Source organism: Pipistrellus hanaki (genome assembly GCF_964339955.1).
Source record: "Pipistrellus hanaki genome assembly, chromosome: 18".
Lineage (NCBI taxonomy): Eukaryota > Metazoa > Chordata > Mammalia > Chiroptera > Vespertilionidae > Pipistrellus > Pipistrellus hanaki.
In genome coordinates, this window is record NC_140520.1 from 26,351,903 (window position 1) to 26,378,471 (window position 26,569).

At 51.3% G+C, this 26,569-nt stretch overlaps 1 protein-coding gene across 1 annotated transcript; it reads left to right on the top strand.

The window, feature by feature from the left end:
• Positions 1-1,107: 1,107 nt before the first annotated feature.
• BATF3 (basic leucine zipper ATF-like transcription factor 3) lies at positions 1,108-13,594 on the top strand. The gene is made up of 3 exons (XM_084865409.1): positions 1,108-1,261; positions 4,053-4,157; positions 12,992-13,594. The coding sequence occupies exons 1-3, from the start codon at positions 1,181-1,183 to the stop codon at positions 13,175-13,177; spliced, it is 372 nt and encodes a 123-aa protein (XP_084721535.1). The 5' UTR covers positions 1,108-1,180; the 3' UTR covers positions 13,178-13,594.
• Positions 13,595-26,569: the final 12,975 nt, after the last annotated feature.

A 26,569-nucleotide genomic window follows, 5' to 3' on the forward strand; every position in this document is an offset into this window, starting at 1 on the left:
CGGCCGCCCGGGGCTGCCATCTGACCCTTGGTCCCGGTCCCCACCCGCCCACACCGGTTCCGGGGTATCTCTCTCGCGCGGGGCTCGCAGGGTGCAGACCGCAGACCCTAACCGCCTGCGTTCTTCTTTCTGGGACCTTCCCTGTACGGCGCTGCCTGACTCTGCAGCTCCCCACGGCCCGCAGGCGGAGGGGAAGGCGCCGCGTCCCTACCCCGTCCCCAGCTCAGCGCGAAGTCACCCCTCTGGGCGCTTAGGCAGAGCGGCTGCCACTTTAATCTTGAAAAAGAAAAAAGAAAAAGAAAGAGAAAAACACAAAAACGGTCGGAGGTCCAGGTCCCCAAACCTGTCAACGGTGGCGTCCACCGCGAGAGGTTTGCTCTCAGGGAAGCCGGGCGGTGCTGCTCCCCAGGGCAACCACCTCCCCCCGCACCCCCACCTCCCCCCGCACCCCCACCTCCTCCCCCACCTCCACCTCCACCTCCACCCCCCCCCCCCAGGGCATTCATTCCGCGGCGCCCCTGGCTCTCGGGGCGCACGGTGGGCTCGGAAAGCCGGCTGTCTCCTCCCGGGACCTGAGCCTCCCGGGCGGGGGGGGGGGGCGGGGGGGGGGGCCCACGGCGGCGGAAGGAGGGAGAGGGGCGCCCTCCCCGGTGACTGATCCCCCGGAGAAAGTCCCCCAGGACTCTGTGACCCTTGCGCTGGGGGAGGCGGCGCCCATGAGCAGGAAGATGCCGTGATGGGATCCGGGAGGGGAAAAAACCCACCAAACCCCAAACCACCGACTTGAGTTTCTCACCCCGATTCCCGGAGAGCGGCCGAGGGACCCCACACCGGGCTGCGCCTCGCCCCTCCCGGCCCCGCCCCGCCCGGTGGGGGGCTTCGCCTGCCCTCGGGGTTTGGGGGGGCCGCCACGTGACTTCCATGCAGGGGGGCGGGGCGGCGGGATCGGGGACCCCGAGGCGCGGCCCCGGGGAGGAGACGCGGCGGGACGGGCGGAGGGGCGGGCGGACTCGGACGGGAAGGGCCGGGGCGGGCGCGGGGAAGCCCGGGCGGCGAGGCGCGGAGGGCGCGGGGCGGGGCGGGGCGGGGCCGGCAGGTGCGGGGCGGGGAGGCCGCGGAGGAGCCCGGGGCAGGGCCGGCGGGCCGCGCGGCCGGGCGGCGGGGCGGACGAGCGCCCGGCATGTCGCAGGGGCTCCCGGCCGCCGGCAGCGCCCCGCCCAGGAGCGTCGTCGCGGCGCCGGGGAACCAGTCGCAGCCGCAGGTAGCGAGGGAGCCGGGGCTGGGGAGGCGCGGGGAGGCGGTGCGGGGTCCCGGGGTGCTGGCCGCGGGCCGGGGACATGGGGGGGCCGGGGTGCGAGCCTTGTCCAGGGGGCGCAGCGCGGTGACCCGAGGGCGCCGGCGCCGGCCTGGGAGGCGCCCGGGCCGCGTCCCCCCGCACGTGGGGGCCGCGCGTGGTCCTCTCGGAGGGGGACACTCAGCCTCTGTCTCCCCTTCCCCGGCCGCCGGCCGCCGCCAGAAGGGGGAGCTCAGGCCGGCCAGCCCGGGGGCGCGGGGCGGGGAGCGGGGGGCCTGGTACCCCCGGCGCCGCTGGAAGCCCCTCCGCGCCGCCCCGCAACGTGGACCGCTGCGTCCTCAGCACCGGAGACCCGGCTGCCCGCGGGGACGGCGGTGGGAGACCTTCCATCGGCTGCCTTGGGACTGAGTCTTTCCTTCATTATGGCCCCCCACCCCCCTCACCTCGGGGTGGGCAAATGGTGTCACCGGATGATGCTAGAGAGACCCCCAAGGCACAGGTCTGAGTTTGCGCCTGACTTTGCCACCCAGGCTGGACAGCCATCGGCAATGTTATTAACCTCGTCGGTCTGCGGTTCCCCCCACCTGCAATAGGACGCGTAATAATTCCAGCCTCTCGTGATTTCTGGGAGGACTTCGTTGAGATATGGTTACTAATATGGTAACCATATCTCCGCTCCCCCCTCTCTGCCCTGATAAAGGTTTCCTCTGGGTGGTCAGGTGTGACCGTAGGGAAGCTGGTGATCCGGTGTAGAGTGTGGGTGTGTGGAGGGCAGGCTGCAGCCAGCTTCATCTGACCCTGTGGCTTTCGGATTCTGCAGAACACAGAGGCATGGTCGGGTGACAACAGGGGACTCGCTGAGCTGACTGGATACAAAATAGCAGCCACCTCAGCACAGGTTGCTGTGGGCATACTGTGTGCTGGGAGCTGTAAGATAAAAATCTTGTTTCATCTCGTGCCGGGCCTCAAGCTGCGGTTCTGGGCATGTCTCTCTAGGGCCTGGGACCATGCCTGGCACATGGCAGGCCTTCAGTGAACACTATTGAAAGAACCGAATGAATCACACTTACAATAAATGAGAAAACCGAAAATTCAGAGAAGAGGGTCCCCAAGACCATATCGACAGTAGGAGGAAAAACACACACACACACACACACACACACACACACAAAAAAAAAAAAAACCACCCAGAAGCTGTGCATTTCTAAAGCGAAAGTTCTGTCCTCTACACCACATTCCGCCCCCTGTGGTGTTCTGGGTTTGTGTACCAAGACTTCTTTGCCTCAAAAGAACTACATCTTAACACCTTGTGTCTGTTTCCTTAAACCCCAGGCCTCTTCTACTTATGATACTATATATATGTGTGTGTGTGTGTGTGTGTGTGTGTGTGTGTATATATATATATATATATATATATATGACATATATATGTGTGTGTATATATACATATACATGTATTTTTATTCTTTCCTTTATTCTTGCATATGCTAAAAATTCTTTTTTAAAAAAAATATATTTTATTGATTTTCTTACAGAGAGGAAGGGAGAGAGATAGAGAGCTAGAAACATCGACCAGCTGCCTCTTGCACACCCCCTACCGGGGATGTGCCCGCAACCAATGTACATGCCCTTGACCGGAATCGAACCTGGGACCTTTCAGTCCGCAGACCGATGCTCTACTGCTGAGCCAAACCGGTTTCGGCTAAAAATTCTTTATCCTCATTACTTGGGGAGATGGTATGTGCATCTATTTGGAATTACAAGGCCAAATAAAAGGATCACTGAACACATTCATTACTTTATATGATCAGTATTTGCTTTCAATTCACACGGATGATTGAGTAGCTTTCCTGTGTATTATCCCACTAACCTCTTGACTTTTGAACTCTTTAAAAGTAGCATTCCCCCCCCCCCCCCACCCTTGGTGTCCCCTCATAGGGTCCTGAAAGCAAATGCTCTCGCCTCCGTGTTTTCTGTAACTGAATGGAGTGTTTGTACTGTGGTGGGTACATTGTTCTGCCTGCCTGTTTCATGGAAACTCTCGGAGGATTTGACTAGGTTTGGTTACACCTCAGATACAGCTAAGGGCTCCCGAGACACATCATCCGTTTGCTTTCTGACTCGCTCCGACCTGGGAAACAGAATGTCAGTCGAGCGTGGTTCACGCGAGCCTGCTGGCCGCGGTGTTGAAGGTCGTTTGGTGTGTGTGCCGGTAGAGGTTTGTGGGTGCCATGAGTTGTAAGAGCAATCGCGACCCGCGCCGAGTATCAGAGCCCCTGTGGGTGCGTGGTGGTGGAAGGCCTGGTACGCGGCAGGTTCCAGACGGTTTCAGGATGCTTTCTGTCTCTCCCGTTCTCAGAGGAGCGCACCACACCACAGCTTTCTCTTCCCGCACACGCCCTGCAGGGGAGAGGCTGATGAGCGTTGGTGGAGCTCAACAGACCTGAGTTCCACTTCCCATCCACCCACGCACTAGCTGGGGTACCTGGAGCCAAGTTCCTTAACCTCTCCGGGTTTCCAATTCCTCCTCCTTCACCGGGCGCTCACACCACACGTTTCTCAGGGGGGCCGTGGGGATTCGCAGCTAAGCACCTGGGGCGTGTTCCTCCACCCGGGGCTACTGCTGCTGCCCTATTGATGTAGCCACAGGCACTGCTGCGGCTGCAGGTGAGACAGCGAAGGCAGAGAGCCATGCTGTGTGAGGAGGGAGGTGGGAGGCCTCCACGTCACTCCTGACCACATACCTGTCTTCCCCCAGAGCCCTGAGGATGACGACAGGAAGGTCCGAAGGAGAGAGAAAAACCGCGTTGCTGCTCAGAGAAGTCGGAAGAAGCAGACCCAGAAGGCTGACAAACTCCATGAGGTGAGGCCGTGGTCAGAGCAGAGCCACGCTGGGGCCATGGAGACCCTTGCATGTGGCCGTGGCCCCGAGGTCACGTCCAGGTCATCACCGATGTGGCCACGTGCACCTCTAATTCTGCTCCGTGCTTCCAGCCCAGGGTTCCTGTTCTTTGCTCAGGGGCTTCTTCATTTCCCCTCATCCACTGGCTGCATCTCACACCCAGGTTTCTTTCTTTATAAGACAAAGAAGACCACAGAGTCCCTTTTGAGCCCGATTCCCTTTTTAGCTAGTACCCTTTCCTTTCCTTCCCTCACTTTTCTGTTTCTTAACGAGAGATATGCTGGCTCTATGGCCTCAGTCCCTTTTTATTCCCAGTACTCTGATTTTGTTTCTGCCCTCTTCCCCACCCAACATGTCCCCCCCTTTCCCCCCCCCCCCCCTCTCTCTCTCTCTCACACACACACACACACACACACACGCACACACTTCCTATAGAAGCTGCTCCTGCTGAGACCACTAGTCTCATCATCCTTGACTTTGCTGGACTATTTGACACCATTCTTTAGCTTCTAATAAAAAACAGAAAAACAAAACACAAAACAAAACAAAAACGACATCACCTACTTCTCCTGACCCTCTTAACCACTTTTTCCTCTCAATTTCTTTGTTAGATTTTTCTGTCTTTGTCTGTTTTCTTAAATGTTGTTGATCAGACTCTCACCCTGGAAAATTGAATCTTTAATCTGTTTTCCCAACATCAGTCACTCTGGGAAAGACCTCTGTTCTAGCCATAACCCCACATCTCCAGTTTCCCAATGGCTCTGCTGCAGGCTCCTCGCATGCAGATGGTCATAATAGAGGCCTACTGACCCCGAGACGGTCTGTTCTCACTCTCTTCCATTTGTACTTAATGGAGCTAACTATCGTTCCCATCACCCACATCTGGAACCTGGGGTTTATCTTAAACTCTTCCATTTCGCCTCAACCATTGTGCATAGCCCCACATCATCTCACAGCCAGGACATGGGACCTGCTCTCTATCAGGAACTGGCCTCAGAGGCATCCAACAGTCTGTCCGAGGAGCGGGGGCCCATTCCGAGCTCTCGTCTTTGCCCAGAGCTGGTGTGAATAATTACAATTTTAGTTGAGCTCTCTGCTGCCAAGCTTTCTTTCCATAGATTGTCTCAGCAATCCAGTCTGGGGGCGTTGACGGCAGAGGAGGAGACCGGGGTGTTTGGAGGGGGAATGACAATCTCTGAAAACCCTTTAACAATGAAGAGAGAACCGAGTTAGGATGTGCATACTCCAGGGAGAGGAGACCCACCGATACAGCTTCCCAGCGTGGCAGTAGGAAGGCTGGGCTCTGGGCTCTTCAGACTTGGGTCAGGGAAGGTCCTTCCCAGCTTTGATTAGTTCCATAACCTTTCCTCAGAAGAACTGCAATGCCCTCTGCCACTTTTCTCCCTCCGCCCTTGCTCCTAAAGCTTCCTGTCACCGAGTAATCCCTGGAAGGGACCTGGGGCTCACAGTGCATGGCCCTGGGCTAGAACATGTGCCAGTTGGGCAGCTCGGGTCTTTCCCCTCATGAAGCTTCTAGTCCAAGGCAGGTACATTCATATAAAAAACACAAGAGGGGTTTCCCGAACTGGTTTGGCTCAGTGGGTAGAGTGTCAGCCTGTGGACTCAAGGGTCCCAGGTTCGATTCCCATCAAGGGCATGTACATTGGTTTCGGGCACATACCCAGTAGGGAGTGCGCTGGAGGCAGCTGATCAATGTTTCCCTCTCATTGATCTTTCAAACTCTCTATCCCTCTCTCTTCCTTTCTGTAAAAAAAAAAAAAAAAAAAAAAAAATATATATATATATATATATATATATATATATATATATATATATATATATATAATTTAAAAAATAAATAAAGGAAAACACAAGAGGACACTCAGTGTTAGGTCCCGAGCGATTATGTGTGTAGAGGCGACTGAATGACTTGAACAAGATCTTTCGTAGAGAAAGGTCAAGTAGATGCACCTCACAAACATTTATTAAGCACTGCTGTGGACATTGTGATTGGACCACAAAGGGAGGAGTAAGGTCTTATTATTCCTGTCCTTGGGAAGCACAGGAGTTTCCAGGGAATGTGTATTAGTTTCCTGTGGCTGCTGTAACAAATTAGAACAAACTTGGTGGCTTAAAACAACACAGACTTATTATCTGACAGTTTGGGAGGTCAGGTGTCTGAAATGGATCTCACGGGGCTAACATCAAGGTGTTGTCAGGGCTGCATTCTTTCTGGAAGCTCTGGCTAAGAATCCATGTCCTCACTTTTTCCAACTTCTAGAAGCTTCTGTGTCCCTTGGCTTGTGGTCTCTTTCCATTTTCAAAGCCAGCTGGCCAGTTGAGTCTCTCTTATGCTGCATTGCTCTGACACTTTCCCCCATGGTCACATATCCTTTTCTGATTCCTTAAAAAAGACTCTTGTGATTAATTGGTCCACTTGCAGAATCCAGGTTAACCTCCCCATTTTAAGATTCTTGACTTAATCACATCTGCAAAGATCCTGTGGCCCCTTCAAGTAACATATTCACAGGTTCCAAAGAGTGGATTTGAACATCTTTGGGGGGGGTGGGGGGCTGTTATTCTATCACAGAAAGCAGCAGAACTAATTTACTACAGAGTTAAGATAAGGTGTCTCTCAATTTCTGTCACTGTTTGAGTCAATGACCACATGAACCAGGGGCCTGGGAAACTTAGGGCTGGTGCCACATGCACTCCCACAGGCTCCCTCTTAGAACCGCAGGCGGAGGGCCCTTCGGCGGGGCTCCTAGCCTGTTCTGCTGTTCACAGACAGGACTGATCCTGCTAGGTGTCCTTTCCAGAAATGGGCTGGTCAGTCGATCTGAAAGCTGGTCCCTTCATGAAGGACACTCCCTTCTCGCCTTCCTCTGTGGAGCTAGAAGAATGCATGAGGACTGTGCACCTGGCAGGTCCCCTCAGTGAGATCAGTTTGGCTGAAAACCACAGCAGTTAGGAGGAGGCCAGGACAGTGGCTCCATCTGCCTAGCGACCCAAAAGCTGGAGGCCTTCAGCTGTCACTAACCACACCCCCGTCATTGGTCACAGAGGGGGTGAGGGAGCCGGGGGCGGGCTCAGGAAAATGGAAATATCCAGTCCTTCAGTAGAAGAGGAGGAGCAGCATCTCTGGCCCACTTAAATAACCCCTTCTGCTTCATTCCTTGCCTCCTCCCTCCAGGGAGCATATTGTAGTTTGGGGATCTAGTTCTTTCTATATGGCCAACGTACTAAAAGAAAAAAGAAAAAAAGTAAATGTAGTAAAAACTAGAGGCCTGTTGCACGAAGAGATTCGTGCAATAAGCCTTCCTTCCCTTGGCTTCCAGCTCCGGTTTTCCTCCGGCACCCGGGACCTAGGCCTTCCCTCCGGCCGGAGTCTGCTTTCTTTGTCTTTGCTGCAAGCTCTGGCCAGAGTCTGCTGTCTTAGTCTTCACTGCAGACTCCGACTGGAGTCTGCCATCTTCGTCTTCACTGCGGCCGGAGTGCCACTCCTAGAGATCCCTTTGCCCCCTCTCCCTGCCCTCCCTCTCATAGCAGGTGTCCTGCCCTGCCTGGCCACTCCAGCTGTCCTTTTAATTTGCATATTGCCTCCTGATTGGCTGGTGGGTGTAGCGGAGTGATGGTCAATTTGCATGTTTCTCTTTTATTAGTGCAGATAGACTATATTTTAAACATTGGGAAAAGAATCTTCATATTGGGGATAGGGCAGCTGATAAAAAAAAATGTGGTGAGTTGAGGGCGGAGCACCTAGCATGCTGCTGTCAGCCCCGGCAGAAAGCCCCTCAGGCCCCCTGGGGCTCCCAGGCCACGGGTAGGATGGGAAAGTGAGAGGGGACACAGTGTGTGGAGGGGCCAGCTCACTGGGAGATACCCAGGAGCAGGAAGCAGCCATGCGCACTCCTCCCTCCGGAGGTTTGAGAAAAGTCCCTGTCCCATAGATGCCTCTCTCCTAGACCCGGGGTAGCGCTGCTAAACATCTCAGAGTCACTCAAGATCTTTATTTGCCTTTCTTGAATACCCAGAAGGGGAATATTTAGAGCAAGACTTTTAAAACTCCCACCTTTGCCGAAACTGGTTTGGCCTGCGGATTGGAAGGTCCCAGGTTTGATTCCGGTCAAGGGCATGTACCTTGGTTACGGGCACATCCCCGGTAGGGGGTGTGCAAGAGGCAGCTGGTCGATGTTTCTCTCTCATCCATGTTTCTAACTCTCTATCCCTCTCTTTTCCTCTCTGTAAAAAATCAATAAAATATATATATATTTTTAAATGTGAAAAAAAAAAATTCCCACCTTTTTCCTCTGCCCACCTCACTCACTCACCTCCTCCAGTCCCATCTCACCTAAGTCTCTCGGCCACCAGTTTTCCTTTGCCAAAGCCAGAGGACTGTCCTTCCAGGTGGGCCTCCTCTTAGAGGCAGGCCCGGGGGTGGGGGGGTGGAAGGTGCGGGGGGAGTGAGCCAGGACAGGCCAAGCCAGGGGAGAGTTTCCCCCTCAGGGTAGCAGTTGCTGGAAGTCGGGCTGCAGTGATGAGCAGCAGTTACCCATGTGTGTCTGTGGACCTCAGTGCTCTCTGTGGCTTTTCAAAGCATCCCTTCACGGCGCTGACACCTCCCGTGGGGATTTCGACCCCTATTCATCTCTGGACGTCAGGCACACGCCTGAGTCCACAGTCACAAACAGGAACGGAGTGAACAGTCCAGCGCCCCGAGGCAGAGGCTGAGAGAAAGGCCCTGGTTTCAGAAGTGGGTCAGACTGGTTGGCGCTCGGCACTGGAAGGTGTAAGACTGAGAAAGACTTCTGAGTCAGAGAAGGAAGGCAGCGATGCCACCCCTCAGAGCCCCTAAATGTCACAAACGGACGCATTTCTTGAGTAATACGGTTGTGGTATGTGTTGCCACGGTGGTTCCAGATAATTGCGTTTTCTAAGAGAAGGCTTCGTGTCAGTCCCCACTTGGTTTAGAAACCGGTGATGACACTAAAGTTTACAGCCCTTGCTGGTGACACATGTCTCTGCTGGGAAGGGGATCCGTGCAGGGTTTGGGAATAGATTAATTGTAAAATCCTGAGCGCTGACAGCCCTTTTCTGCTGGTAACCACCACCCTGGGGAAACTGGCAGGCCAGGCACGGCCACGTGAAGGTTGACTTGCTGTCCTTGCATAAGCATCGCCGTTGACCTTGAAATCGGGGGTCAGGCTCTGGTCTACATGACCTTGGAAAAGTCACCGGGCCTCTCCGAGTTTCAGTTTCTTGCGTGGGAAATGGGGTCAGTGTGTGGCTGTGTTCTCCCGACGGCCATTTCTTCTCCCTCCTGTCCTTTCCTGCCTTAGTCATCACTTCTGGTCCCTGGTACCCACATTGTCTTTTTCACCAGTCCTGCTCCTTCCCTCTGCCTCAGAGGCCTCCTGGACCCTGACTATCCCAGACAGCCCCACAGCCCCCAGTCAATCTCTCTTAGATGCCCAGACCAGGCTTGCTCAACCTTGGGGTCAGGTAATTCCTTGTTGGGGGAGTGGAGGAGGAGGGAGGGCTGTCCTGTGCACTGTCGACCCTTAAGCAGCATCCCTGGCCTCTGCCCTCTAGATGCAGTTGCACCCCTCCCCCAAACTGTCTCCAGATACTCTAGGTGTCCCCGGGGACTGACATATTGTCCCCCCTGAGAATCACTGCCCTCGACAGCTCCATTTCTGAGCAGAACTGGGACTTGCAGTGACCTCACCACTTCTCATTTGTAGGTCTCGGCCTTCTGACCACATCCTGGCAGATGCCCAGGCAGGCCGCCCAGTATTCTCAAACCCTCCTGAGGCAAAGGACTTCCTCACTCACCTCCAACACTGGTCGTGGAGCTAAACCAAGCATCTCTTTGGAAATGGCAAAGGGCCTCATGTTGTTGATGATTTTTCATGGCTGCAAAGTCCAGGGGATTTCTTCTCGGTGTGCAGGGGGTCTTTCTCTTCCCCCCGTGTCCCCTCTCTGTGTGCTCTCCCCTCTGCTCCCTCCCTTCTTTTATTTTGGTAGCACTGGTCTCACCTGAAGAAGATTTTTACTTCTCCTCTCTTTCTTATTCACGCAGCTCTATAAAAGTCCCTCCGCATATTTGTGAGTAAAACTTAAATCTCAGAGGAGAAAGTCCCCTCGGAGAAGGCAGGCGAGGGGCCTGCCGGGTGCCTGTGCGGGCAGCTCTGGGCCCTTCCGCGCTGGGGTTTGGGGGAGAGCAGTGGTACCTTCAGCGGCACGACTGCGTGTGGCTTCCAGAGACAAAGCTCAGAAGCTCACAGCGTCTGGCCACAACATGCCGTCAATAAGGAAAGTCAGTTTGGAGTGTTTGCCACAAGAGGAGCGCTTCCTGTTCTTTGGAATCCTGCTTAAACGTTAGCTCGTTGAAACCATTCATATCTATTCTCTGTTTACTTGAAGTGGGGGGCATTTCTGGGTGTGTGTGTGTGTGTGTGTGTGTGTGTGTGCCTCTCACCCCTCTGCTGCAGGCAGGCTTCCACCCCCATCCTCCCATCCAGAGACCCTCCCCTTGCTCACAGAGGGCTTGGTTGCTGTGTTTGTAGACTGAATTCTGACTCTGGGACTGCAGCTAGCCAGAGGCCAGAGGAGAGCATGGGGAGCTGGAGGAGGGCTGAGGGCAGAACAGGGCCAATGTCCTAGTGATGCCGGCCTGACCCAGGGCAACCTGTGGGGAGAAGGGGTGAGGCCTGCTGCCTTGTGGAGTATTCCAGACCATCCTGAGAGCCTGCCCAGGAGAGGCAGGAGGCAGAGGACAGCAGTGGCAGTCGGGATCAGAGCAGATCAGCCCCTTTGGGCCCCTTGTTCTTAGAGGGGGGAAGATGTCTGCAGGGGAGGGAGGGAAGGAAGTGGGTGAGAGAGAGAGACAGAGGGCTGAGGGGACCCTGAGCACTGGGGCCTGTCAGGTGGGGTACAGGAGGAGGTAGCAGAGGCCCCGGGTGCTGTATACATTTCTGATCTTTGGAGAGAGACCTTACTTAAGTATGACTGAATATGATACAAGACTGAAGAAGACACACATAATAAGAGATGTTTCCATTGAGTGTTATGATCATGGAAGCCTTCCTGGAGGTGGTGGGCTTGAACTGGACCCACAGAGAAAAAGAGGAAGGCAGTCCAGGGGCAGAGTTGAGAATTTGCATGCACCTTAAGAGCCCTATATAATATATATAGTGATATTTCTTAAAAATGACTAGTAAAATAAAAGGTGTGATAGATAACAAGGTTGGGCCCTCTGCTCAGGAAACATGGTGCGCCTGGCACAACAAAGCTCAATAGTGTGAATCTAGAAATGACTGTAAACAACATTTCAGCAAGACTTAACTAAGGTTGTCAGCCTTAAGAGGGCCTCTGCCACTGGCCAAGTACTGCAGAACGTATTCCTGACTTGGAGGAAGGAAAGGAAGACCTGCTTGGCCTGCTTACCAAGCTCGTGGACAGCTTAAATGAAGCTTGTGGTCTCACTAATCTAGGGGCCAATCAAGATTCTGAAGGACTTGCTAGGCGGGAAGATGCTCACCGGAACAGGGTGAAAGGCAGTAGAGGTGGGTGTGAGGCCCGTCTTTAAGCTCCAAAAGATCAATCGTCCTTAAAGTAAAAACCAAGAAGCAGCCGATGCAGACAAAGCTTGCACTTCTCTGCGTGCTCAGGGGGGAGTCCCTGGAGCGGGGTGGCTGTGGCTTGGGTCCAGCCCAGTGCAGATCACCTGCACCATCTGCCCTCTGCAAGGTCAGGCCATCCCTGGTATCATGCACTGCATGCTGGGAAGGATACTCTCTCAGAGCCGCTGGCACATGGGAGCATGTGTGTTGGATGGCATCCAAGAGGGCACAGGGGCGAGGAGTCCCACAACCCGAGGAGCCCAAAGGACCCGCGACCGTTGAGCTCAGAGAATACCTAAAGGGAAGTGGTATGGGGCTGCCTCCTGACATTTCAAGAACTGCGATGTTGAAAAAGTATTGCATTTACTCTGTGTGGTTCCCTAAGGTGGAACCAAGCCCCATAGGTGGGTTTGAAGGAGAGAGAGAGTTTTTGGATCAGTTGCAACGTGGCTCTTCCTCCTAGAGCAGCTCAGAAACGGCGGGGACCCTCCTTTGGAGGAGAGAATGCTCAGCGCTGGCTGGGCGTCTGGGCTAGAATCACACAAGGACGGAGTCTCTACATCGTGTGGGTTTGAGAGAGACCTTATTGAGGAGACCTTAGCCGCGAAGGGGTCTCTATGATCCCCTTTGGTTCTAAGCCCCTGTCCACTCTGATGTAGAGGAAAATTAACACACGAGTAATTGGAGCAAAGCCAGAGCTAGGGGTGTTCTCATTCATTGACTCAGTCCTCAGCAAACACGTGTTGTGTTCGAGGCACTGGTCCAGGTGCTGGGGCCATAGCAGTGAACCTTAGCAGTTGGGGGAAGGTGAGGCTCACGAGGGCACTAGGGAACTTTCCGGAGTGACAGAAGCATTCTGTCTCGATCCACGTAGTTATTTACAATTTGTCAAAACTCGCTGAATTATACACACAAGATAGGCGTGTTTTGTTTTCTGTAAATTACACCTCATGGAGTTTTTTGGACAAAGGCCTGCCCCCCCCTGACCTTTTCCTCTTGGCGGGAGGGGACAGAGTAAGCCAGTGACCAAACCCTCAGGAGAGGCAGGGGGGGGGGGGGGGGGCAGGTAAATGAGAAGGTTTTCGTGGAAAGGTTACGCGCGTCACAGCGCGGGGTGGATCTGCCAGGAGGACGGGGAAGAAATGAAGTCGCCCCTTCCCTCTCCCCCAGGAGTACGAGTGCCTGGAGCAAGAAAACACGCTGCTGCAGCGGGAGATCGGGAAGCTGCGGGAGGAGCTGCGGCACCTGAGCGAGGCGCTGAAGGAGCACGAGAAGATGTGCCCGCTGCTGCTGTGCCCCGTGAACTTCGTGCCCGTGCTGCGGCCGGACCCCGTGGCCGGCTGCCTGCCCCGGTGAAGCGCGGCCAGGAGCCTGGTCCTTCTCATGCCGGCGAGCGGGGTTCCCTCCGGCCGCATCCAGGGGCCCTGCGGCTGGGCCTCCTGCACCGGTTCCTGTTCCCCAAGAGGCCGTGCCTGTTCCATCTCCTCGGCTCGTTTTGTGGCTCATGCGTCTTGGCCATCTCCCCCCGCAGCCAGATCCACGTTAGAGGGGGAGGCCCCTTGCCAGGCCTCCTTCTCCTCCTTGGCGCTCTGGGCCATGCCCACCGGGGCACCGGACTCTCGGAGCCTGGAGAGGATGGATCCACGTCGCCCAGGTTGGGAGACCACCCTCACGACTCACTCCACTTCCACTGTGGCAGCTACGAGGTTCTGCCGTTGTGCAGAACCGTCTTCTCTAGGATTGGGTAATAAAGGTAGTTATTGTTTCTCTTTTTGCCACGTTCTTGGGATTTATTTATGTTTAATTTTTTGTTGTTGTGCATTTTAGAGAGAGGGGAAGAAGGAGGGTCAGAGAGAGAAACATCAGTGAGAGAAATATTGATGGGCTGCCTCTTGCACGCACACCCCCTCCTGGGGAACCAGCCCACAACCCAAGCATGTGCCCTGACGGGGAATCCAACCAGCAACCTCTTGGTGCACGGGTGGAAGCTCAACCACCGAGCCACACTGGCTGGGCACGTTCTTGGAATTTAGAGACATAATGTATTTTCTCTTCCTGAGGGGGTGTCCCTTGTCTCCTCATGGGCCTTGCTTCCCCCTCCTGTTATCTCCCCTGCAGCCTCATCCAAGCTGGGGGGCTACAGAGCAAAGGCCAAAGGGACTTCCCTGCCACCCCAGCTGGGTCACAGCTAGACCCGTTTAGCTTTCCTGACTGCTGATCTGCTCTGATCCCTACTGCCACTGCTGTCCAGCTGACTGCTCACCCACTCCGCTGCTAACCCCTGCGTGTCTGCACCTGCTGCCCCCCCTGGCCCGAGCCCCCGGTCCCACATAATAACTCGGGGACCAATCTCCTTCCATTTATTAATAGTTGCTCTGTACCCCTAAGGCATTGCAGCCCTCTCCCCCAACCCCCCCCCCCCCCCAATCCTCTACTCTGCTTGGGAGACTTAGGAGGAAGGGCCCATGGAGGCAGGTGGGGGGAGGCCACCTCTCGGAGGTGCAGTGAATCATTTTCTGCTCACACTCCGTGGGCCAGACCTCAATCCCACAGCCTCACCCAGCTCGAGGGGAGGGTGGGAAATGAAATTTGGTTTCATGCTCAGGGTGGAGGAACTGGATTTCATGACTTGGTCTCTGCCATAGAAGGTGCAGCCATTGCCCCTGCCACCTCACTGAAACTGCCCACTCCAAGGTCCCAGCAAGCTCCTTAACTTCCCAGCAGCCTAGGCCAGTGGTCAGCAAACCTCAGCTTATGAGCCACATGCGGTTCTTTGGCCCCTTGAGTGTGGCTCTTCCACAAAATACCATGTGCGGGCGCGCACGTACAGTGCCGTTGAAACTTCGTGGCCCATGCGCAGAAGTCGGTTTTCGGCCTGGGTGAGTCTATTTTGAAGAAGTGGTGTTTGGACACTCAAGGGGCCAAAGAGCTGCATGTGGCTTGCGAGCCGCGGTTTGCCGACCACGGGCCTAGGATACTGGCTTCTGTGTTTCTTCCTCTCTCTCTACTGCTTCTCAGTATAAAGGGGCTCCTCTTCTTGGGGCCTCAGTCCCCATCTCTTCCTCGACTGATTCCTCCCCTTCCGAGCCCAGAATCCAGCTCTCTCCTGCAGGCAACCTGTATGTGCAGCTTCCCCTCGTGAGTCTCACAAATGCATCCGATTCACATGGAAAGAGCTGTACCTGTGACCCCATTGTCTTTCCTTCATACGTGCTTCTTAGTCGGTTTTCACCTGTTTTATAAAGGGCTCCATCGCTCCTCTGGTCAGGCGGATGGACAGCGCAGGTGCCTAGGTGCCCAGAGAGCGGGGCTGCTTTCTGAGCATTCCACATCACATGTGATTCTTCCAATTTCTTAATGCCCCCAACCCCCAGGTCCAGCCACGTTGCTCCCGTGTGCCAATGGCCTGGTCTGCTATCAAGAACTTTATTCACATTAGCTGTTGCACATTGGGGGTTGCCATCCTAAGTTGTGCATTCATGGAGGTTGAGCTCACATTTAGGTACAGTTAGATCTTCACTTAAAATAAATAAATAAATATATATATATATATATATATATATATATATATATATATTGATTTTTAGAGAGAAAGGGAAAGGGATAGAGAGATAGAAACATCAATGATGAGAGAGAATCATTGATCAGCTGCCTCCTGCACGCGCCCCCAACACCCTCCGGGAATCAAGCCCGCAACCCAGACATGTGCCCTTGGCCGGAATCGAACTCGGGACCCCTCAGTCCACAGGCCAACGCTCCATCCACTGAGCCAAACCAGCCAGGGCAGACCTTCACTTTTGATGTCAAAACAGTGCATTTGGAATCAGGGAACCAAAACTAGGGTAGCCCAGGGTGTGAGTCATGGTTGGGGCCAAGTCCCCTCCAAGACAACTGGAGATGTGACGAGAGTTCTGAAAACCAAATGTTCCCTGAGCTTGGCTGCAAAGAATTTTCTGTTTTTTGTTTTTTTTTAATATATATATATTATTGATTTTTACAGAGAGGAAGAGAGGGATAGAGAGCCAGAAACATCAATGAGAGAGAATCATTGATCAGCTGCCTTCTGCACACCCCTTACTGGGGATGAGCCCGCAACCAAGGTACATGCCCTTGACCAGAATCGAACCCGGGACCCTTCAGTCCGCAGGCCGACTCTCTATCCACTGAGCCAAATGGTTTCAGCGCAAAGAATATCTTTATCAAGCTCCCATTGACATTGGGGCTCCTTCAGCTCCCCTAGGGGTTTTTTTTTTTTGGTTTTTTTCCAGGAAGAGAGCTCTTTCAGCTGTGTGCACAGCGGCGTGTGCCTTGGCTGTTGGTTGGGTCCGGGAGGGGCAGGAGGCTGAGAAAGTGTCGGCGAGGGAGGAAGCCCTTCCTTCACACCCACGCAGCTACACCACTTCCTGTCCGCGATCCTGCCCTTGCCTTGCACCGGCCCAGCCTTGAAGTCTGGGATTTCCGATCAGGCCCCAATTTTCACCCCAAACCTTGGCTGAGAAATGATGACTCTAATGCACAGGAAAGTGAGAGACCCAAAACCCCCTCTCTTCTTTCCCATCAGTGCTCGGGTTTCCACAGTCACGTGGACTTACCAGGGCCGAGGGCTGTACCCCGGGCAGGAGCTAGACTAGAAGGGGCAGCCCCAGATTTCACTGACATGTCTCCCCTCACCCTGGAGGATCTGGCAGAGTCATCCATGACACAGCGAGAAGGCTCATACTAGAAGGCCAGGGAGCAGAAGGAGAGAAGAATGGAAAGGAGAGAGAAAGAAGGGAAGGAAGAAGGGAAAGAGCAGGAGAGAGGGAAGAAGGTGATGGGGATCCTTGACCTCAGAACCGAAACCATCCCTGCTCCTGGGGAAGTTATGTGGGGGTTCCCAGGAGGGAATGCTATTGAAAGCCCCTCCCCAGGCAGGCGACATCTCTTGGGGAGTGAGAGGTGGAATCGCTGTTAACTGCTCTATGCTTTGTCGCCATGGACACCATCACCATCAGCTGGTGCCGGTGTGTGCGGCGTGGCATGCTGGAAGAGCTTGTGTCCTAAATCTGGGGCTGTGTTCAAGGCAGACTCTGCCCTGGAGCTGCGCATCTGCTCTTTTGGGTGCTCAGCACGACCTTTCCTGGTTCAATATTCTTAAGAAGATCAGAAATGTCATCACAGATCAAACAAAAGGCCACCAGCCCAGAATTCCAGCCACAGCACTGCGGAAAGTGAGGGAGAGTCCAGTGTTAGCATTTGAAGACACCGTCCTTTAAATGCCAGAGGTGCCTCGGAACTTCCCTTAATAACCCACTATTTTATCTATTGTCTGTTCATCAAGGCTTGTCTTGCACCAGTTTAAGTTCGCCACCGTGGGCAGGGCGTCAGCTTTCACTACAATCCAGGGTGACCCGCTAAGGTGCCGGGGCTCCGGGGCCGGGAGAGCAGGGCTGTTTTCTGACCATCCCAGCGTTCACCGAGCTTCCTAGCAATCTTTCCTCTACAGGAGGGAGGCAAGGCAAAAAAAAAAAAAAAAAAAAAAGCAAAAAAAAAAAAAAAGCACCTTCCTAAACGTTGTAAACCCACCGAAGGCTCCATTTGCCTGGCAGTGCTTTTTGACTCTGAGAAAGTGAGAGAGTTTGAGACCCACCAGTGGAGACCAGCATCCAGAGTTTCAAGGGTGGCAAGAACCTAGAAAGGTGCATTCGCAACTCACAGCAGCTCTTGAACTGTGCCAGGGAATTTGCTAGTGATTCGTTAATTATTACAGAACTTACTAGAAGTTAACTCCCTATTTTAACCAATTATTTATTTATTCTGGCAATAAACCAATACATTTATTTATAAAAGTAAATAAGTATGTAGTGTAAAATGATAAGATCATTTATTCATCATCTGTTGTAATTACTTACTAATTAGGTAGTGTTCAAATGATCTGCAGTGATATATCCATTGTGAGTGTCGCAGGGAGCAAGACCAGCACGGGAAGACACCCCAACACACACACACACACACACACACACACACACACACATACACACACACACACACACCTCTTAAAGGGCCATCTTATCATATAACTTCTAAAATCTCACCTCTAGACCTGCCTCAGTTTGAGCAGAAGAAATTTCATGATATTTTTCATCTGGTTGAATCAACGAACACTCCTACCTAAATTCTAAATAACTATGAGACAGGGATCCTGTTTTACTTACCCATCTGTCTCTGGTTGCTAACCACAGCACCTACCACAGGTGACTAGCACTAACAGTGTCTGTTTGAATGACTGATTGAACGAATGGCTACTCCTTCCCTAGTCTTCATCTCAGTTCAGTGCCTCACCCCCTTCCAACCCTCTAAAAATCACTTAATATTACTCTATATATGATGTGAATTCCTCATTGTGGTTTCCCCATTTAAGAGCATGGACCTGACCTACTTCCTTTGTTCCTGTAATTCTTCATCTGGGTCAGTTTGCCTGTTGTAAATGAGGGATTCCCATAAGTCATTGGTGACGTTGCTTCATAAAGGCTCTGCAACAAGAGTCGAAAGTGACAATAGGCTGATGATGATAAGGTGGAGGCAGGGGATAGGAAATGGACAGGAAATGTGTTCCTTCAGTCATTGTCTTCAATTTTATTTAAATGTTGTAAATAGAGTTATACTTTTATTTTTTCTATAGTCCTTGCTATTTGACTTTAGTATTTGCTTAGGGTTACTTAACTCACCATGTGTTCACTGGGGAGTTCATACCTGAATCACCAGTGACCTGGTCTGGAAAGGGAAAAAGAATGAAATCGAATAGGTTGGTCTTGCAAGGAAAAGGTTCATGGGAAAAGGATGTGTTGTCTAGAGGACACCCCTCAGGTATTCCAATTACAGTCTTTCAGTGTCTTTGAGCCATTTTACAACTCTGTAAATTGTAGCTACTTGATATCAATACAAAATAATTTGTAGCTGTAACCCTGGCTGGGTGGCTCAGTGGGTTGGGCCATTGTCCCATACACCAAACGGTTGGCGGTTGATTCCTGGTCAGGGCACATACTTACGTTTCAGATTTGATCCTCCTGGTCTAGGTGCATACAGGAGGCAACCTCTCTCTCTCTCTCTCTCTCTCTCTCTCTCTCTCTCTCTCTCTTTCTCTCTCTCTTAAAAATCAATAATGATAATCATTTGTAGTCATAGACACAAAATTTATGTCTTGACCATAAAAGGTCAATTTACTCTCCACCCTCTCTTTCCCTGGGCAGAAAAAACAAAACAAAACAGCTTGGCTCCATTTTCACATTCATTTCACATCCCAAGTCTAGAAATACGCCTGTCCTTTGAATTCTGTTTTAAACGAGATATAAGCACTCTCCTATTGATCTTACCTTTAGTCTTTATGATCTTATTTAACTTTTAATAAGTAACTATTTGTTAATACCTGTTCATTTCACATTTGAATAACAGCTTTGATTTGGCCCTCCTTTGAAATTTCTTTTAAGCCCATGAGATGATCCCAGTGTTGTTGGGGATCTGGAGAGAGCCAGACCGTGTCATTGAGTGTCACCGCCAGGGAGCAGAGCCTCTGGGGTCCTGCCTCCTGCGCTGCTGTCCTGGGCTGTGTCATCCTGAGTTAGGTCCTCAGATCTGCTGCTGCTCCTCCTCCTCCTCCATCCCCTAAGCCTCCTTTACATCACCGGCCAGATGGCACTTTCTCTCGCAGCCTTGGGTGATCCCTGACCTAAACACTGGTTTAGGTGCTCTCACTGTGTACTTCCTTTGACTTGGTGTGTGAGTCATAGCATACACCCCCTTCTATTGTTATTGCTCGTGTAAGTAACTAAAACACTGATGAATGGATCCCGATGTGAAAGATCCTGCAGCACCTGGTGTCCCCCCTTGCTGCTGTCTGACTTCAGTGGGAAAACACGGGGGACCCAAACAAAACATCTCCCCTTCCTCTCTCCGTTCAGTAGACGCGTCACCTTTTTCTCTGGATTGTGTTATTTTCACATGCGTGGGAAACCCTTACTAATGCCCGTTCCACCTTTTTCTTTTTCACATTTTCTTTCTTTGTCTTTCTTTGTTCCCTCTCTTATCCTTTGTAATAAACTGCAGAGCCCACACAACTAATAACTACATAACCGAACCTGTGCTCGCAAATACATGCTCTGAAGGCAGTGAAGTCCTTGGGGTTGTTCTCCAGGGGCCTACGATGCTTCATGGTCACAACAAGGAGTAGACATTCCCTGAAGCCGCCCTTGGAGTGACCCTGAGGCCAGCATGCACCGATCTTCCCACTTCCAACAGCAAATGACCGACCGACCGAGGCTCCTATCTCTGAGTCATCCGACGCCCGTAGGAAGCTACAAAAGTAAAAGCGTGAGAGGCTCTCTCGGCCTCAGATGAGTCTGAAGCAAATCTGTGCGCTTATCAGACCAATTCTTTACATTAATAAGGAGAAAGATGATGATGCATTTCAGAAATATCCAGGCCCCCCCTTCAAACCCGCATTTCAGAAGGGCTTTGCGGTTCACTTGCATTTCACCCCAGGTTCCTGCGAGTGTGGTTGGTGGTCAGTGGAGGTTCTTTGCCTTCTAGCTTATTGGGTGAGAAAATATGGAATCCTGTGTCATTCAGAACTGAAACTGTCTAGAAACAGGATTTGATACCCTGGAGGAGACAGGAGACTTCCCTTTTGCTGTTCAAGTTTCATCTTCAGTTAGCAGGAACTGAGCCGGGGGTTGGGGTTGGGGGGGGGGGGGCACCAGGACTGGGAGCTGCAGCAGCTCAGGGTCTGTGAAGCGGTTGCTCTCTGGAAATGAATGTGCTCGCTTTCCTTTTGAATGTGCCTCCTGGCAGTGAAAAATACATTCAAGAAAGCCCCTGGTTGACTCTGCACGTCCCAGAGTTCGCTGGAAGAACGGAGGGAGCTCCTGGTCTAGTCCCAGATGCTGGCCAGGCCAGGGTTCTCCTTTGTCCAATGGCATGGGGTGGGGGTCCTGGAGCAGTGAGCACAGTGCCCAGCCCAGTCTGTGCTTGGGCAGGAGGGGAAGCCGACTGACTGCACAGTCAAGGGATCTTACCCTGGAAGCCTGAGAAGGTCACGTGGTCCACCCAACCTACTCATTTTACAGCGGAAGCGGTCAAGGCCCCGAATGCCAGTGTGGTGCCCTCAAGACGGTTGGGGTGAGGTGTGCATCAGGGCTTGTCAGGAATCCAAGCATCTCGACTTCCTGGGGTTGGCTTTTTGGCCATTTCACATCCATGTCACCTCCGCACACTGGCTGTGTTCCAGGGTGTGGTCGCCCCTAAACCCACACACCTGATCCATGCTCTGCCTCGCTCTGTGTCACCAGGCCAACCCCTACATGCTCCATCCCAGCCCCTCCTCCCAATGGCTGGCTTCCAATCAGCTAGCCAAAGGGAGCCAGAGGAGGCTGGAGGGTGAGAGGAGGGAGAGGCCAGCCCAGGGTTTCTTGCCTGTCCCTTCCTGATTTGCAGCCTGGGTTCTGGTAGGAGCTGCATTCCTCAGGGATTGTTGCAGCCCCCGCTCCCCAGCTCATTTCCTCTGTGCCCCAGGAGTACCATCCTCTCCCTCTGCCTTTTCAGGACCAGATGGTAACAGCGCCCACTGTTGATATCCCTTGGGTGCCTCAACATCCTTGATTGGTTCCCTTGATCCTGCCCACATCCCTGTAAATTCTCTCTGTAAAAGCTCTTCAGGAGAACCATCAGAGTGGAGTCCTGGATCCTGATCAATGGGGGTCAAAATTGTTCCGGTGTTCTAAACTAAAGGCCAGTTGGCTAGGGGCCAACAAAGTCCTTGTTAAATAACGTTCCCATTGCCTCGGAAACCATGAAGAGAATTGCTTTATACGTATTCAGAGCCCCAGAACAGAGGTTGGCAAACTCATTAGTCAACAGAGCCAAATATCAACAGTACAACGATGGAAATTTCTTTTGAGAGCCACGTTTTTTAAACTTAAACTTCTTCTAACCCCACTTCTTCAAAATAGACTTGCCCAGGCCGTGGTATTTGGTGGAAGAGCCAAAGAGCCCCATGTGGCTCACGAGCCATGGTTTGCTGATCACTGTCCTAGAACGAAGCATCTATCCAACTAGTTATTGCTCAGAGAATATCTTTCTCACCAGCAGGGTCTGCCCCATGGAAGCAAAAACTAAAGGGAGGACTGAAGTCCATCTCTAGCTCTCTGTCTGCTGGGTGAGAATTCAGTGGGACTGAATTCCTGAGCTCTCTGGGGGTGTGTAGACATAATTCTCCTCTCAACCTCTCTCATTCCCACACCCATATATACACTTACACTTCTCTTTATGTCACAAATCCTGTAAAAAGAAAAAAACCATTATCTACCCAGCTTCTCCAGCTGAAAATCACAGAGGTACCTTGAGTTCTTCCATCAAGTCCAGTTGATTTCAAATCCATCCCTACTTTCCATCTGTTCTCATTTTTCTATTTCCATCAGCATCACTTTGTTTAGACCAGTAGTTCTCAACCAGGATCAACGGGGGAGTGTCCATTCCGTCCCCCGCAAAATGCATATGCTTTCACTCTCCTTCCCCGGGTTTCCTAAGGGGGTATTTTAAAAATTTGACCTGGATAGGATGTATTTTGCTACAAACTAATCTCCATATTCACTGAGTTCCACTGGATTTGACCCCATTATCTCTTACTTAGAATAATACCTTACTCCCTGGTCTGCCTGCCTTTGGTCTCTCCACATACTATCAGAATGATTTCCCTCAGAGTCAAATCTGATCATTTCTTTCTCCTGCTTAAAAACCTCCCGTGGCTACAATGATAAAAGCCAACCTGCCCGGCCAAACAAGATCTTTTACCTTCTGGTTCTGACTAGCCCTCCAGCCTCATCTCTGAAAGTGCAGAGAGGATAAGGAAGTTGGTAGGAGATGAGAAGATGGATATAGATGAGAGATAGCCTTCCTGGCTTCGGTTGCAGAGGAGGCCGTGAGAGGGGCCTCAGATCCAGAACTCCCCTTGAGGCCCAGCATTTGTGAGGTTTCTCCAGAGATTTCCATGGGACTTTATCTCCTGGACAGTTCCACATGCGATCCCATCATGTGACGAATGCAATGAGTTTTAGTTCCTTATGATCCGCAAAACCCAAGTAAATCAATACCCTTCATGAATGTCTATGTGGTAAGCACTTAATCATCTTTCAACTCCCAGTTCAAGGGCATCTTCTTTGAGGGGCCTCCTCTGAGTTAACTAGTGAGAGAGATTCTTTCTTCTGTGCCGTGGTCAACCTTGTATGTGTTTCTGTTGCAGCATTGGTCTTATTTTATTCTGTTTTAGATTCATTGTATTAATTTTAAAATTTCATAGAAGTTTAGAATTACTTTGTCCAAGTCTGAAGACCACTGCTCTTTTCAAATAGAATTGCCTTGACTCTATAGATCAGTTTAGGGAGAACTGACATCTTAATAATAGTGAGTCTTCCGATGCATTCATGTGATATATCTATTTATTTATTTGAATGTGATTTAATTTATCTCAGCTAATATAATGTATACATATATGCAGTGCATTATAATATTCAGTGTAGAGGTCTATCATCTTTCAATAAATTTATCTCTAAGTATATTATGCTTTCTGATGTTATTATAAGTAGGATTTATAAGATTATAATTTTCCAATTATTTGTTGCTGGGTTTTTTTTTGTGTGTGTGTGTTTTGTAAGACATTATATATTTTAACCTTGCTAAATTTACTTATCAGTTTTAGTCGTGTTGGGTTTATTTTGAATTCCTTGGGATTTTCAATGTAAATAATCCCACTGCCTATAAATAGAGAAGGTTTTGGTTTATCCTTTCCATCCCCTGTGCCTTTGATTTCTTTTTTTGTTTTGTTTTACACACTGGCTAAGGGCTGCAGCATAATATTTAATAGATGTGTTAAGAGCAGTCATCATTTTATTGTGCATCTTAGAGGAAAGCATTCAGGTTTTTTTGTGGTTATTTTTGTGTTTTTTTTAAACCATTAGATATATTGTTAGCTGTAGAGTTTTTTCAGAATTTCCATTTTTCAAGTTGAGATGTTCATGTCTATTCTTAATTTGTTGAGTTTTTTTTTTATCATAAAGGAATTTAAATTTTTTCAAACCTCAGCACTATAGCATAAGTACTCTGAAATTTTGTTCATTTTCATCATCTCCCTTTATTTGCTTGTCTTTACATGATGACTTTGGCTTTTGCTTTGTTCATGTAACATTACATCACAAAAATTCCCATGTTGCTACATTAATTTTCATAATTACCACTGTAAAAGGCTCTATAATGCGTTGGAAATTAAAAATGTAATATATATACTCATAGTAAAAATTTTTCAGAAATACCAAATAGTACACACTAAAAGCTAAGTCTTCCCCCCAAACTCTGACCTTTTAGGTGCCTTGCTTAGAAGCAGTGGACAATCCAATTTCTAGTATGTAGGTCCAGAAATATTCTATGCACCTAAAGACGTAAATATGAACATTATGCCTTCTCCATTTAGACACAAGTGTACAATATTAGTTAGATGCTTGCTTTTTCACATAATGTATCTTGGATACCATCTCAAGTTCACACATTATTCTTTCTTTTATTAAAAACAAACAAACAAACAAAAAAACTAGGGACCCAGTGCATGAATTCTGGTTGGGGCACATGCCTAGATTGATCCTCAGTAGGGGACGTGCAAGGCTGCAGTGGGCAGAGGGGCAGCTTTTGGCCCATCCTTCACACCCCCACCCAGCCCCAACTGCCACCACCTTGGTCCCCTGTCTGCCAGCAGCCCCATTCCTGCTGCCCTTGCTCCATACACTGATGGCACTGGCCCTGCTGACAGCTTGGAGTGACCAGGACTGGCACCAGGTGCCAGGAGCAGGTGCAAGTGGTGCTGGTGCTGGCAGTGTGTGTGAGTGGTGACTCCAATGCTGGCAATGGATGAGAGAGGCAGCTGCTAGTTTTGATTGCCCCTTAGGAGCAGGGAGAGGTAGAGAAGCCCTGAGGGGCAATAGGGGCCAGCAGCTGCTGCTTGCACCTGCTGACAGCCCCGAGCAAACAGGACTGGCACTAGCAGCAGGTGTGAACACCAGGCAGGACCACGGCATGTGGGAGCAAAGAATTTTTAGTAACCACCAGAGGCTTGCCCTGATGACAGCAACAGGTGCCCCATCTTGGTCTGGCGCTCCCACTCACCTGCTCCACCATCCCATTGTGGCTGATGCCCGCCATGTTCTGTGCTCTGCCACCTGTTGCTGATGCCTCCCATGTTCCATGCACACCCCCGGTGGTCAGCGTACATCATAGCAACCAGTTGTTCAGCCGTTTGGTCTATTTGCATATTACCCTTTTATTATATAGGGTATTTATTTATTTATTTGAGAGAGGAAGGGAGAAAGAGAGATAAAAACATCAATGATGAGGGAGAATCATTGATTGGCTGCCTCCTGCACGCCCCCTACTGAGGATCAAGCCTGCAACCTGGGCATATGCCCCAACCAGAATCGAACCCGGGACCCTTCAGTCCACCTGCTGACACTCTATTCACTGAGACAAACTGGCCAGGGCCACATATTACTTTTTTTTAAAACACTGCATACTATTTCATGAATGAATTACTCTGCAATTTACTGCACCAGTATTGACAAACACTTAGGGTTTTCCCAGTATTTTCTTTCTATGACACATACCATAGATGTAATACTGAAGTTTTGACTCAGCTGTCAGGTTACAGGACATGCTACATTCCAAAGAAAATGCTTGACTGTATGCAAAATTGACTCCAGAATTAGCTGAAAGCTGATGACGTGAATGTTGAAACCCCTCAGCCACACTGAGCATATGAAAGAGTGGAGAGAGAAGAAAGTGCGAGGGGATTTGTGAGGGCTTCCTCCATCCCTTAAGGTCAAGGAAGAGAAGTTCAGCGGGCAACTCACAGGGCTGATCTATGTCCCTGCGGTCTGGGGGACGCAGCCAGCTGGCGTGTGTGTGACTTCTGCCTGGGAAATGCGGAGGGGAGAGAAATGCTGACTGCAGTCTTCTCTGCCTCAAGGGAGAGAGGGAGTGTGGCTGCGGGCTGCGCTCATCCTGTGGGTTCGGGGCCTGTCCAGAGAGTTACATAAGTCTTCCTGTGCAGCAGTTGGCGTGACTTGTCTTAAATCAGTGCCAGCCCCACTCCCCCTTGTCTTCCTCTGGTCTATCAGCCGGAGGCTCGGCAGGCCAGCTGTTATCGCCTTGTCCACGGGACACAGCCTTTGTCTCTCCTAATCTCAGCCCAAGCCAGAGCAGGCAGGCCAGGGCCTCTGGATTGGGTCTGAGGCCAGCCCTCAGCCTGTTTTCTGGCCTTTGACCCTTCCTCAGCCCGCTGAGGGCGGGGCTGAAATAGGACCCTGGGGACCACTTGCTGACCCTTCGCTTCTCTCTTCCTTTCCTACCTCCTGCATCAAGACAGGTGCTTCCCCTTATAGGGTCCAAACTGTCACCTGTGCCACCCATGGTGCCTTGGAAGAGCCTGCTTTCTTAGGCGTCTTCCCCCTCATTGCTCCTCTTGACCTGGAGGCCAACTGCCAAGATCAAGACATGCGCCCATTCCCCTCTGTGATTTTTTCTTACAGGGTTCCCTCCACCCTCAACAAGGCCCAGGGCTAACCACCCCTAGCACAAGGCGCATGCTCAGAAAGGACCAGTCTCTGCTAGCATCACTGGGAGCAAAACTCTGCAAGGAAGGTCTCTGCCCAGGAAGATAATGTCCAACTCTCCTGT

Excerpts from the sequence above, each read along its gene's own strand:
- BATF3 (XM_084865409.1), top strand. The coding sequence starts at position 1,181 with ATGTCGCAGGGGCTCCCGGCCGCCGGCAGCGCCCCGCCCAGGAGCGTC. Across the intron at positions 1,262-4,052 it reads GGAACCAGTCGCAGCCGCAG|AGCCCTGAGGATGACGACAG; the intron begins GTAGCGAGGGAG and ends GTCTTCCCCCAG. Across the intron at positions 4,158-12,991 it reads AGGCTGACAAACTCCATGAG|GAGTACGAGTGCCTGGAGCA; the intron begins GTGAGGCCGTGG and ends CCTCTCCCCCAG.